The sequence below is a fragment of the Musa acuminata genome, chromosome BXJ2-4, assembly GCF_036884655.1.
Source record: "Musa acuminata AAA Group cultivar baxijiao chromosome BXJ2-4, Cavendish_Baxijiao_AAA, whole genome shotgun sequence".
Taxonomy (NCBI): Eukaryota; Viridiplantae; Streptophyta; class Magnoliopsida; order Zingiberales; family Musaceae; genus Musa; species Musa acuminata.
Window position 1 is genome coordinate 34764389 of NC_088341.1, and position 14488 is coordinate 34778876.

The 14488-nt window shown below is 36.0% G+C and overlaps 1 protein-coding gene across 9 annotated transcripts; it reads right to left on the bottom strand.

The window, feature by feature from the left end:
* Nucleotides 1-672: 672 nt before the first annotated feature.
* Nucleotides 673-13089, bottom strand: LOC135582669 (GBF-interacting protein 1-like). Of its 9 annotated transcripts, none has more exons than XM_065105046.1 (10): nt 12838-13088; nt 11913-11956; nt 11348-11447; nt 10738-10867; nt 8847-8971; nt 8381-8668; nt 5315-5705; nt 4228-4528; nt 2015-2509; nt 673-1357 (listed from the first exon to the last, which is right to left on the bottom strand). In XM_065105046.1, exons 1-10 carry the CDS (start codon nt 12998-13000, stop codon nt 1079-1081), a joined length of 2316 nt encoding a protein of 771 aa, XP_064961118.1. In that variant the 5' UTR covers nt 13001-13088; the 3' UTR covers nt 673-1078. The 9 variants fall into 9 exon arrangements, with proteins under 9 accessions (XP_064961118.1, XP_064961115.1, XP_064961111.1 ...); XM_065105043.1 differs by having other exon boundaries at nt 673-1360; nt 5294-5705; nt 8417-8707; XM_065105039.1 differs by having other exon boundaries at nt 673-1360; nt 5294-5702; nt 8381-8707; nt 12838-13087.
* Nucleotides 13090-14488: the final 1399 nt, after the last annotated feature.

The window sequence follows — 14488 nt, forward strand, 5'->3', positions numbered from 1 at the left end:
AATGTTTTTGCGCACGAAGAACATGTTGAATGTTGGGATGCTTTGGCCGTTGCAATCACGCTATCATCGAAAAAAAATACTTCGAGTCATTTCGACCACATTGTTGTCGATAGGAATGCTTCGAAACTATTTTAATTGTGCCCTCATCGAACAACGTGCTTCAAGCCATTTCAACTGCAATATGGTTCGAGGCGAAATGTCCTTGTTAGAGCACTCATTGAGCAAGTTGACAAGATGACATTCTTTTGATATGAGCCTTCTTCGCAAAAAAATGATAAGAAAAATATCGATGACTCTATCTAAGTCTATGTGCAGAAGAAGTCCGATATGACCAAGGTGAGGACTCGAACGATCGCTTGAACGTCTAAAGATAATTTTAATTTGAATAAAATTAAATAAGATTCTCGACGTGAACCCTTCAATGCTTTATCAATAACCGATAAAAACAAAATAATTTTAATAAACAATAATTTTTATAACATAATTAATTTTTTTAAATCGATTTAACTAGAAAAAATATATTCTGAGATAGAATATTCCTTTTGACAATCATCTCCTATTCTCATATTAACTGAGGTGCCACATGCCGAGCCTTAATTGGGACGAATATTTCCCCATCAGCAACCAAAGTCCCCATATGCAAATCACCAATAATTTTATCGACCGCATGAGTGAAATGATAATGAACTGTTATTTCCATCATACCAAAGTACAACAGTAGGTATACATTCTCTTGCCATCAAAATTTACTTTACAGGTACGACGCTAGAAAGAATTATAACTCACCAACTTAATGTGTTACCCCTCCCAAGTTTTTGTCATCTGATGCTCATCAGAAGAGGAGGATCCAAAAGACAAAAATTTAAGCTTTTCACCAATAAGGACAACTCCGGCAACTGAGAGAGCAAACAAGCAGGATGTCTCTGAAGTATAACCTCTACTATCGGCAACATCTGATAACGAAATCTATCCACACCGTTTTGGATCAGGCTTCCCAAGTAGCTTTCCAGATGCAATCAAAACTAGCCTCCAAACCTTTTGATTCGTTGCTTACTGTTGCAAAACCTCAGCTTTCCGCTCAATAATTACCAGTCCAATTTATCTGTGCATGTTGTGGCTGTTGATAAACACCCGCAGCAGGGCCCACCATTTCTACTGCTCCAGCCGCAGCCTGAGACTGCTGGACAAGAGGATGAACAGCTGCGGATGCAGGGTGGTAGATCCCACCCGAGGCACCATGGCCAGTTTGTGTGGGTGCTAATGTCATATGAGGCGGCATACCGTAGAAAGTAGTAGCAGTCTGAAGACTGGAATTGTCCTGCCCAGGTGCCAGAATCCAAGCAGCTGAACCTTCACTCTGCTGAAGAGAATGGTAACTCGGATATAAATAAGACAAAACTAGTGAATAGAAGTAATTCGCCATCTGGGCTTCGAAATTACAGTAGAGATTGTATAAAAGTAATTCGCCATCTGGGCTTGTCCGAACCTGAATCCACAATCACTATATAGAGGCAATATATTTGAAGTAAACCAGTTCTTTTCTTTATTATCATTTATTTTACACTATCCAGGACCAAAAAAATACATGCAGCACCCTTTACAAGCTAATCACAGAAAGTTTTTAAATATATCATTAATATATTGCTCTAGGACAGTTTATGCTACAAAAGTGTTTCAGCCAATGATTGCTAGAATCTTTGATAATTTGGCTGTGTTCGTGAATTAAATGCATATTTGTTAATTCGAAAACTTCTAGCCTAACAAAATGCAAGCAGATCATTGTCACCTCCGACATGTCTCACGAAGGAAAACTTTGAAGTGATAATCACTTGAACAAACAAAGGGAGCAGCCATAGAGAGACCAAGAGCCATTATAAAAATGATAGTGGCTCTCAAAATTCAATGGCAGCTTTCAGATTTCTGTACTATAGGCAGTAGAATGGTTTTTCTTTCAAATAATCACACATGGATAAAAAATAATATCTCAAATCTAAATAAAAGAAGAGAAAATTACCTGTTGCTCAGAACTATAGATATTATTTTCTTTGAATTGAGTTGAATTGAGATCCTCCTTGCTAGTTGAGTTACCACTACTCACAACAGGACTATATGTGTAGCAAGTTGGGGTGGAGTTGTAACTTCCATAACCCGCTGGGATTCCAATAAAAGCAGAACTACTAATGTTAGTACCAGGCTTATATTGAGAAAGGGAGAACTTGACAGGGGCAGCAGCTGCTGCAGTTCCAGGATGTGGATACATGCTGCCAATATGAGGTTGCTGAGGGAACGCAACGCTACTCAGAAAAGGGTGAAGGGCAGGAGGTGGAACATAGAATGGTGAGAAATATTGACCATATGAAATTGGATAATGCGATAAATGTACACCAGCAGTTTGCCGAAATATGGGAACTGGTTGCTGGGAAACAACACCAGAACTCTGCATGGCACCAACTGCTTGAGTTGCGAGAGGAGTTGACCCAGCTGTAGATAAAATAACAGAGCTCCCATTCTGTAATGGAATAACAAAGCATTGGTGTTCTAATAAGAATAGAAATATAGAGAACACATGGTAAATAAATCAGTAAAATGCTGAACATGAAGCAGAAAAAAATGTTATTCCAACAAAAAATGTTGTTAACTTGCAACCAAGGAAGTCTCAGTATGATGTAAGATGTTATCACGTAATAAAATAAGATGTCTCTTTCAATAGAAATTAAATGCTAGATATTCTTGCTTCATTTTCATCATGATATCCACGTTGGGAGCATTTGGTTGCCTACAACTAAAATCATCTGCAAGTAGCAGTTGCAGGTCTTGGAAAGGAAGAAGGAATGATTATGCTGTCTAAAGTAGAGAGAGTTTTGGGGTCGGATATAGTATCTAAATCAAATTTTCTTTTGCAACCCACCTAGAAGGTATGACAAATGGAATTTCAATTGCATATCCACCTGCAGCTGGAGAGGATAAAGTTGTGTAGACAAGCTTCAAGTGGTTTACCTGCATGCAACCAAATGTATGCAAGTGGACTACTTGCTGCAGAATGACCAGCAAGCAGTCCACTTGCAGGCAAACAACTAAACAGCCCCTTCATGAATTTAGATTAAAAAAATTAGTTTACGTAACATAAGCAATTATCATCTTGAAAAACTTAAGAGACCATCCTTGCTACTAACAAATCTAAGGCCCGGATATACAAATAAATAATTTCATTTAAGTTTGAAATCTATTACATGTTGCCATCGTCATGTGAGTCACCCTTACTATCAGGTATCATTGAACAAAATAATAAAAAATGAATTGTACATGTACCACTATCAAGCTATATGTTCCAGTATTAGTACTTGGTCGGACCATGAAATACTACTTTATATATAATAGTCTGACCGATATTAAAAACATCAGATGGATTAAGCATAATGGGTGATCACATAATTTAAAAATTAACACAGGAAAAATAGGTGGTCACATAATTTTTAGAAGCAGGTTCCTATGAGATCGATAAAGCACTCTGCTTTCACCAATCTCTTGTAAAACTATGTTTTCTTCATGACTAAGAAAATGCATAGAAATTCACCTGAACCAACCGCTTGCTGTGCCTGGCCAAACTGAGTACCAGGGACAACCACCATGTTACTATTGTACCCAGCAGAGGTACTACATGCGAAGAAAGGAGAAAATGACTACTCGCAACAGCAGTAGGACAAGAGAATTGTGAGAACATCAACATACAAAAAGGAATTGAAATTGAAATAAATTAGGAGGGCCCACATAATCATTGTGAAGATAACGCTGAGGAACAGAAAAAATAACAAAGAAAGCAAGAAACTTCACCCATCCCAAACCCTATCTAGACTACTAAAACCCGAGTCTGCACTGAATGTGTAAAAGCTGAGACAAAGCAATTGTAAAAGCAAACGAGCAAAAGCATTTGTACTAACCTGAGGCTGCAAATAACCAAATGTGAAAAAGCAACTACAGCTTAGCTTACCGAGAATCTAATGGTCGAGACAAAAGACACAAAACTCAAGCGAACATTTTTGTCACATCCTATGACTAATATCCATGTTACTTACAATGCAATGGACCACACATACAAAATATTAATTCCAACAAATAAGATTGCAATAAACAGAAAATTTTGGATGCTTGAGCTACAATGAATGTGACCATTAAAGGAACAAAAGGCAAAAAAGATCTGCAAAAAGATCTAATAGTAGGAATATATACCACAAAGTTTGGCAGATTAGTATCACATGCCCCAGGCTCGGAGCTCCAGAAGGGTACAAACTGGTTTCCAAACATTTGCGGTGCCAATCCAAATGTTGAATTCATGGATATAGATGGAACAACTGGAATTTTAGGATCTTCTGGGGCTATAACAGGTTCTTGTTTGGCTTGGCCATACTCTTTTGTAGCTGATGTGCCATAAATCCCAGCTTCCCTTGATGAATAATTTTCTGGCATCTGTCTGGGTGATTGTATATGATCTGGATGGTCTTCTTGAGAAGCTGAGGATGCAATATGAATACTGCACTCGAAAAGAAAGAAACATACAAGGCTAAGAAAACCAAATTTTGACAGCAGAATGGATCAGTAAATTATAGCAAAAATTACCAGATCACAATGTAAAGATGTCTATTTAATTCAATGACAAACACAGGCTTGTTATCAACTAAACTGGCATTTGGCACTTTTCAGAAATTAGCTTTATGATAGAGGATTGCGACACAAAATGTTACAATTGTCTAAGGACTTCACTTTAGGGCATTCTAGTACAGGCATGCGTTACATAATCAAACATCATGATAGAAACTATAATTTTTTAATAAACACAGATGACAAACTACCATAAAAATTAATACATTTACAGGACCATCAACCAAATAGTCTGAATGCCAAGTACTAATGTAATTGATTTGAAAAACAATTCTCCTTTGTGGAGGCACTACAAAGATACATCCTTGTTATATTCACAACCAAGGTGAAGTATGTAAGAAATTTATATCAAATAAGCCAAAATTTTGCTTGAAGAACTAATAGGTGTAGTGAAACGATATAAAAACAAGTGCTTACTGCATGTTAGTGAATGCTGAATGCTCTTCCATGACATGTTATCTCCTGAACTGAATATAACTAAAAGCCATACAACGTGGTCAATAAAACATTATTCTCAACTCGCTAAAATTAATTGATATTGAAAAATAAAAGGGTAGTACACAAGCATATCATCTAAACTTCAAATCTCAAATAAACAAGAAACAAGGATCAAAATTGTAGAACAGAACGTCAGTACCAACACAATGGAATATCTGACCATGAAGAAGGCTGCTCAACATTTTCTTCGTTCTCTTGAAGCGATCCTGATAATTGTGTAGCACTCTTGTCACATTTGTTGCCATTTGCAAAATCGACGTTGAAACAGGCATCAAAGCTTCCAAAACTCAACCCATGTCTTTCAGAGCCTGTGACTTGAAGATGATCAGGAATGATCACATGTTGTCTAACTGAGAGTTGCACTTCATCTAGCTTCTTTTCAAGCTTTGAAATAGTTTCCTCCAGTTCAACAGAGCATGAGGCTGGCACTGATACTGACTGAGAGACAGCATTGCCCATCATAGGTACATCATAATTGCCAGCAATTCCAGATGCCTGGGTATGATCCGTGTGTGCTGATTTTGGTTTCCACTCCTTATTAGGAACAACTGCTGAATATAAAAAAATCAAACAAGGAGAAGCAAAATGCAAAGTCAGACAACAGAGCACAGACCATGTGCTAAAGCAATATATATATCAAACCAAAAAATAATGTAAAGTAATAATTTCATGCTTTATATAAAAATATAATATCATGTACATCAGAATCAGAAACACTCTTAATTTGTTAAAGTTCACCAATTAATTATCAAAAATTTATTAGACTCAACCCTAACTCTTTTATACATATACTTTAGTAGCTAGAGAGAGGCAACCAGATGTTCCCAAATGCAACCATATCTCAATTGACACCAAGCTAACTGGAAATTACATGTTTAAAAATGAACCAATAGAATTTGGTGGTTTCTTATCTTAGTACCAGTTTCAACCTTTTTCAGGTGCTACATAATTTCCATTATCTGCAACTCTCAGACCTACAAATCCACAGATTGATTTCATCATGACCATTGGTAACATCCAAGTTAATCGTAAAATCATAGAGGAGATGTTACTTGCACCAAGACACTGCATTCAACCATATCAATTTTGCAGACCAAACTTGTAGAATCAACAAAATCCTAGCATTCTTTAGTATGTTCCAGTGACATTCAGTTATAGTCATTTACTTGATCTAATACTCTAGATTGTCTTGAGGACTCATTTCCCTATAAATTATCCCATAAAAAGAACCAAGGATGGTAAACATGAAACAAATATCAAGGTGATATTGGATAAACCCTGCCCAATCTTGTGATCTACTTATTCATGCATATAAACTTACATTATTCATGTGTATATATGACAATGTAGGCCATGTACCTGTCTGAGGCTTGTTTACAACCAAGCACTAGTTCAGGTGTCCTGGCGATCTCCTACAACAGCAGCATGACCTTAAATATTTAATTATAAAAAACAATCTATCCCAATCATATAGAAAATAAGTTCTCATCTATCATCCCATTGTAAATATTTCTTTATCCAGTAAAGTGGAAGTTGTGTTCCAAGGTTCTTCTGAACAGATTTGCTTTGACAGAAACCCAACACTGATTTTGTGAGTTGACTTCAGGTTCAAAAGCTACAATAATTACAACATTCTGTTGCTGCCTGGTTATATTTATAACTTCTGTACAATCCACTTTTTCAATCAATGAGTAAAATGTTTGTAATCCACTTTTGAAACTCGTTTCTTAGTGATGCACACAAAGATCACCACTCTAAACCTGATCGAGTGTAACCAGCTAAACAGGAAAGTTCCATTATTAAACGGTATGAAAATTATCTAACTAAAATAATTTGTTTTCATGTATGAAAGTATATAAAGCATGTTTTACAACCACTTGAGCCTCTTAATCAAGGTTCCAAAAATCAGAGTGTACCAACAACATTGTCCCAGTGTGATTGTGCACAGTGTGAACATGTACCAGCATAAAAATATACCAGTGTACCGACCATATCGATCACAGGTACTAGTAGTTGTCCATGTATTTAAAACCTTGCTCTTCATTGCCTCCAGAAATGCACTCTTGCTCATTGACATCAATGCTTTAATAGCCTGCACAAAACTCAGGAGAATTCCACCCCCTACCATCTGCAATATTGGCATTTCCTTCTCTGGCTTGGTTCACATCAAATGAATGGATCCTCTGTCATTAAAAACTCTTAAGCTGGTGCATCGGCATCTCACCACTAGTTCAAATCTGACATACAATCTGATATTTGAAGGGTCTACATGGAATGAGCTTCAGTGGTCAAGAACAAGCTAAAAATTAGTCTTGACTGACTGATTCCGTGGAAAACAAGCCAACTCAACTACCATGAAAATCATCAAAGATTACTTGTATTTTGCAGTCATTTTATCTAATCAGAAAATATATCATATCTGTAGGGAAGTTAACCAAGTTAATCACTGATTAACAATTTTAGGAGATGCAAATCTCTTGTCCTTGGGACTCAAGAGATCCGGCAGTGCGAAATTTTAATCGAATCCCCTTCTATCCCCAATTCTTCTGGAGGCTTTTGAACTCATTTAAGTAGTTAATATGTCTCTTTTTTTTAAAAAAAAGAAGGAAATAAATTATTAGCCTACAACTTTATTGTTTCATTCAGCAGAGTATCAGCCTTTCTTTTACTTTTACAAGTTAAAACCCCCCCCCTTGACACTGATCATCAAGCTAAATATCAGATGCCTGAGAGCAGCATTATTAGGTGCCTATTTCACTCCAAAATCCAACTGAGCTTCATATCTTCTATAAGACCCTACAAGATAATTGAATAAAACAGAAAGATAAGAGAACTATAAGAAAAACCATACTCAACTATACCTAGTTAGATCTTAATAGCACTATTTGATCCCAATCTAACTACACAATTAAAATTATTTGGTTTTGGTGCATATAGGACTTTAATGAAGGAAAACTATGATAATATACTCAAATTATGGCTTTGAAAGTTCATGAATAACATGCTGCCAAGTTGATGGCCAACAAAATATTCATCCCCAAAGTTTGATAATTTGACACCTGCACTCTAAGCCCCTGGCAACTCAATGATAATCTTCATCACAAACTAAGTTAACGTAACTAATAACAGTATCCCAAAACTTCAAATAACCAATCTATCAAGACAAGAATATCCCTTATCAGAATATAAGCAAGAAAAATGTGAAATACCATGGGTCAAACAGTACCTTTCTGTGAACTAACTGGCTGCTGGGAATGGTTACCATAATTAGATGATCTGCTTCCTGTAGGTCCCATTTCAGAAGATGAAAATGCAGCTTCAGAAGCACCTGTGAGTTGATTTGCTTCAGATCCTTTTGACTTAACCTGGATCTCTCGATTTACATATGAACTGCTCATTTCTTTGGACCCTTTTCCCATCAGAGGTGAGACAGCATCGCACACAACCTTGTTCGTCGCCATTTCAACAACTGTTTCTCCACACTGGATTACATGCTTGATAGTACCCAGTTTACCTGGGCTACAGCCAACAGGTGATGGCACAGTCACAAGATCTGCAGATGACACATGGAAACATGGAACAGATGACATTCCCTCAAATGATGAGAATTGGTCCAAAATCTAGTGCAAATTGTCCAGATATGGAACAAATTTTCACATCATTATGAAATAACAAGGTAGTCCATATCTTACTGGTTTTAGCAGAACATTCTTCCCTTGAGGTTATGGTACTATCACTAGATACCTGGGACAAACATCCCTGAGATGACAACAACATATCTGTTTCGTTGTGACTGTTTGTGATGCCAGATACAGTGCTGAAATTACTAGGTATTAGAAAGATATAGCAAGCACCGAAAACATAAAATTATGCCAAAGAAAAGGAACTGCATATATTTTTAACTGACAGAAGTAACTACAGAAGAAAACATAGAAAGTTCATCCAATACAAGCATACCAAATTTATTTGAAGCCAAGGCATGTAATTTTCATTGCTTACACCATCAAAACCTGAATCTCTCTAGAAGTTGACAGAAAAAAGAACAGTCATTTTAATTTTTAAGTCATGTACTTCATTTTAATGGACTTGTTAACTCTGAATCGGCAAGTTCATAAGAATCAGTTAATAGCAATCAACAGTCAATTTAGATGCCACTCAATTAAACAGCCAACTCATAACTTTTACATTTTTCAAGGGCAACAGTTCGTGATGAATGGTCGTGCTCTCCTCATGGAGCAATGATACATTTTTCTCTGCAAAGCACCTCAAGAAAACAAGGTCTCGCAAATGTAAGTTACAGATCACCGATAACCCTGTAACCAAGAGGAAGAAGTCTCAACCTCCATAAAAGTCTTGTAAGAAACTATGTTGTTGCCAAACCCCTTAACTAATGATCTCTTTTTTAATTCATCATATTACAAACACTTATGTAATAGAGGCAAAGCATGTGCTCAGTAATGTTACTGACTGGTCCATTCTCTCATCAATAAAAGCAAACTACTCGGTCAACCTCCTCTGCAGGAAAAGCAACACAACAAAAATAATATACTGCTTGATGTCTTCAGTCTATCCAAACAACAATTTTCATGAACAATCACCTTTTTCAAGTTTTCGCAAAGGCTATCAACTGCTGCTAAGCCTCCTCATCAATGAACACGGGACTTTCTCATTAGGCCCACAACATAATCAATGTCAAATTCATATCTAGAGCAATCTAACACATGCAACGAATAGGTGGAGAAGGCCAAGTTGCTAATCCACTTAACAACTAACAGCCCAAAGAAATTACATGATACTTGTTTATTTTATTAGGATCCTTTTAAACATCCTGAATGTCACATCATGAATGAACCAAGGAAAAGTCCGTTTTAATTGTTGAAGAGGTAATGTCACAATTCTAGTGAACAAAAGTGCAGTATATAATAATAATAATATGTTGAGTGTGAAGTTTGAAAACATATTTTAGTAACTGATGTTCATCAAAGCAATTATCTGTTCAATTGTTTCCGGATAAAATTAATAACTATTTGACTATTAAAGATGAGAACCAGCTTCTCACTGGATGACTTCGCCAAACACCCGGAGTCTGACACCGGATTTCCACAACCCTCTAAAAGACTCCGGGAGACGAAGAAGAAAAAATAAATTTTCTACTCTTCTTGAAGTTGTTTTAGATGCTATTCTCGACATGGTTATGTTTTCAATATCAACCTCCAGACCAAGAAACTCAATACCACAAAATGCAGACAGTAAACCCAAAGTGAATGTTCCAATTCCATCTAAACACTCTTAATACCATGATATAACGAAACACATATGACATAATACAAACTATGAATCACATTGGACCACATTCAATTTGCTAGGGACTACAGTATCACAAGCATCTTATTTAAGTTATAGGGAGAAAATTGATCAAAATTCAAATCAGGCAAGTAAAAGTGTAAAACTCACTGAACGCTGAGCAAAATCCTCCATGAAAAACAACACTGCATCAGAGCATGCTATTTATCTACGTAGGCATTTGACTTAATCACATGATTCTAGTTTGATGATATCACCAGAGTCCTAGCTCACAAGTACCTTGAGATGAAAGTTGTAGATTTGTTCCCTTTGCCAGTACCAATGGGTAAAACAGATGTATTGTCTTTGTCTGGGCCTTGTTCCGCTCCATTCTCCTTACCAGAAGTAATGTTTCTACTGTCAGCAACATCTGACAGGACAAAATCATATCCTTTTTGTTTCAATAACAAGCAAACTAGAAATAGCACAGTTGCACTGTGACAGCTGCCAATTAACATTTTATGTAATGCATGGTTTAGGTAGAAGAATAAGTAGTTCATGATAATCTGATTCAAGCATTTAGCAGATAAGAAATGTCACCAGTTACAGGATGCACACCAACAGAGTGGAGCTTCATGAGTAATGAGCTCAGACTCCACATACAAACTAGTCAAGTTGGACACAAATTGAGATTTTTGCAGTGGGAAGCATGCAGAGCACTGCTTACATGCTAAATGGAAATATGTCTATCAGCAAACCAGTATATTTTTACAGTGAGACTTGTGAAACTGCAGTAGAAACTCAAATGACAATAAGCACATGCAATCAAACAAAATATTCAAATGCATCAAGCTGATTCCTTGACATGAAAATCAAACTTTAACTGTGTTTTGTAAGGATAAACACATACCATTGGATAAGTAGCGGTTAGAAAAGTTTTGGTGACCTCCGCCACCTCCTCGCCCTAATGCCCCTGGCCTCCATCTACGATCTGAATGCTCTCTCACATTCTGTCGAAATTAATGAACATTAGCAATAGCAACATGATCACACAACATGCTTGTGAGATCATGCCAGAGATGTAAGTCACGAAATCTTGAGTATGACTTCCGATTTCTGAGACATGAATCCAAATCTTAGAACTTATTACATCATCAGCCAACATGAATGAAAAAGATCTACCTGAATCCAAATCTACTTGTTTAATTTTTTTAGCTTTCTTAAAGAAATATGAGCGTTGTATCAAAACAGATTGCATCAGTCTAAGTTTAGCCATGTAATAGAAAAAAGTTTTTGCTATACTAGAAAAAGCAAAGAAAATGTTCTGCTAGAATACAGACTGGGCTATTATTAGTCAGTATGACTGACCATCGCTTGAGCACAGAGTGGTACTATGCTAGCATAAACCAAAATCAATGATTTGTAATTTGAAGATTGTCAAGGTTAAGAACAAACACAAAGTAAATCCAGTTTACCCCATTTCTCTTATCGCGCTTCCTTTTCACCTCATGAAAAGTGTCTGAATTACAAAAGAAGGAAACTTATTAGTACTTGAAAGATGAAAGTAGAACATAAGCAAGTATGCACGGAAACACGTGCCAACAAAAAGGAGAGGGTGCTGAATTAGCAAATGATGCGTATGTGCTTGTCGGGATAAGAATAAAAAGAAATCTGCCTCAACTAAGTATCAAACTTGGTGCAGCGAAATCTGACTAAGAAAAAGAAGGATCCATACGAAGCAAACTGAAGCTATAAAAGATGTCGCACTATCCTTTAGTCAACATCATTTTTCCCGCTATTATGACACTGATAACAAATTACATTAAAAAGGAAAAAATAATCAACAGGTTCGTATCTGTACTCCCATTAAATCTTCAAAAATCAAATATAAACAAAATAAAGGGTTCAGTAAATCAGTAGCAAGAAACGGCAACACTCGACTAAATCCTATAGAATATTCCACTCAAATTACTCTTAAAAGAGTAAATGTCATGGAGAAGTAAAAGGAATGGTGAGACCAGTAAGTCAAAATCGATTCAAAGAGAAATGTTTGTAATAAACCGGTCAGACAAGAGAGGCAGCAAATGAAGATATCGTATAATAGCCAAAATATTATCTCGATGTCAAAAAGTAACTTCTTTCGTCCTCAGAATGCACGGTTAACTAGTGATCCATCAAAATATCAACTAATCGACTTAAACCATAACAACGAAAAGAGTCTAAACAAGTTCAGCAAGGGGAAGAAGCTAGCTCGAAGGTGCAACAAAAATGAGGAAACGGCATCAACCAAGGAACGGCAACCCGGAGCATGATATCAGCTCATAAAATCCAAATAAGGAATCGAGAAATCAAGCCACTTCCAGGAGAGGGAACAGAGACTGGGAGGAGGAAAGAGGAGACCCTGGAGGAGGAGCTTCTGGGCGGTCTCGTTGGGATCCATGGCGCACTCCTTTAGCATCGAGTAAATATCTTCGTCGGTGTGGTGGCCGGCGATCTCCTTGATGTTCTGGATCGTCCGCCGCATGCTCGGCGGGATCGAAACCCTAGCGCCGCCGCCGTTCATATTTGAAGCTACAGCGAGAGGGAGAGAGGGAGAGAGACGAGGAGAAAGGAATGGGGTCTGCGGGAGAGAGAGAGAGAGGGGGGGGGGCAATAAAGTAATATAACGCTGTGCCCCGACGCAAACAAATACGTACGAGTCCGGCATGGTGGGAAATTTCCTACTTTATATGAGTTTTTTCGCATTTACAATAACATTACTTTTTTTTTTCTTGAACGAATTTTCTAGAAAATATCTATATTTTGAATATTTTTTTAAAAGTATCACTCTTTTAATTTTTTATTTTATTAAATTTTAATTATAAAAATATTTTGGTTTTGACTCTTTATGATGTTTATGGTGTTTTATTGAGATACTGAAAATTTTATAAATATTTATTAAAAAAATATTATATGAAATATCATATTATATCTTTTTGATTGTCATTGGTCATGAGTCACTATAATATCATATATTTGGATTCATAATTAATTTGATTATGTTTAAAAATATATTTATATTATTTAATAGTATTTTAAAGTACATCTTATATAGTCTTTCTAAAGTGATATTGTTTGAGTATTTTTAAAATTAGAGATGATGTTTGAGAAAGAATAAAATGGAGATATGAAATACTCAAAATATGAATATTTTGTAAAAAAAACTCCTTTTTTTGTTCTTTAATTAATTATATATATTTTTATAGTAATATAAAATTTAAGGTGGGTAGAAAATGTGAAGAAACAGCGAGACATATAATAAATTGAATTGATGTAACAATATGCAACGTCGGTATGATCGGCTTCGTCTCTTACGACGATAAGAGATCAATGGATGCGCATTTCTGAGTCATCGTGATCCGATTGCATTTGATGCGGGAATAAGAAGGGAGTGACGTGAGGGTTTCATCGACTACTTCGAGTTTAATCCCTTCTATCAAATCCAATAGCTTCGCCTTATTGGATGATTACAAATTAATTTAGAGGTAGTGTGCATTATTTAGATAAAGAGGTACCCCAAAACATGATGTGACAAAAAATAAAGATCCATAAGGGTGCTTTAGTCCAACGTGTCATCGATATTATACAAATAATGAAAATTGTCCGTTTACGTTATGTGATTTTGATTTATAGTATTACATCTTTAAACTATTTTTAAGTTTAAGACAATGTGATATGATTGATATAATATTTACACGTTGATAAAACCATTTAGTTCGTATGTGAACCAACAACTCATAAATTTATCGGATCTCTCTTACCCATAGAGATATCGTTTAGAACTCACCTATTTTCAAAGCGAACAATTCCTCGTGAATCTACGGGCCACACCATTAATCAAATGATCTATTCAAAGACACTTTTTGTTTGTTTTAAATATTATATTAAGTTTGATATTATATTATAGATAATGAAATAATAATACTATATTACGGATGTCCAATTTATTTTTTTGAGAAAGTTCATGATACCTTTTATTTATTTATTTTTGGCCCTTCCTCTCCTCGTTTTA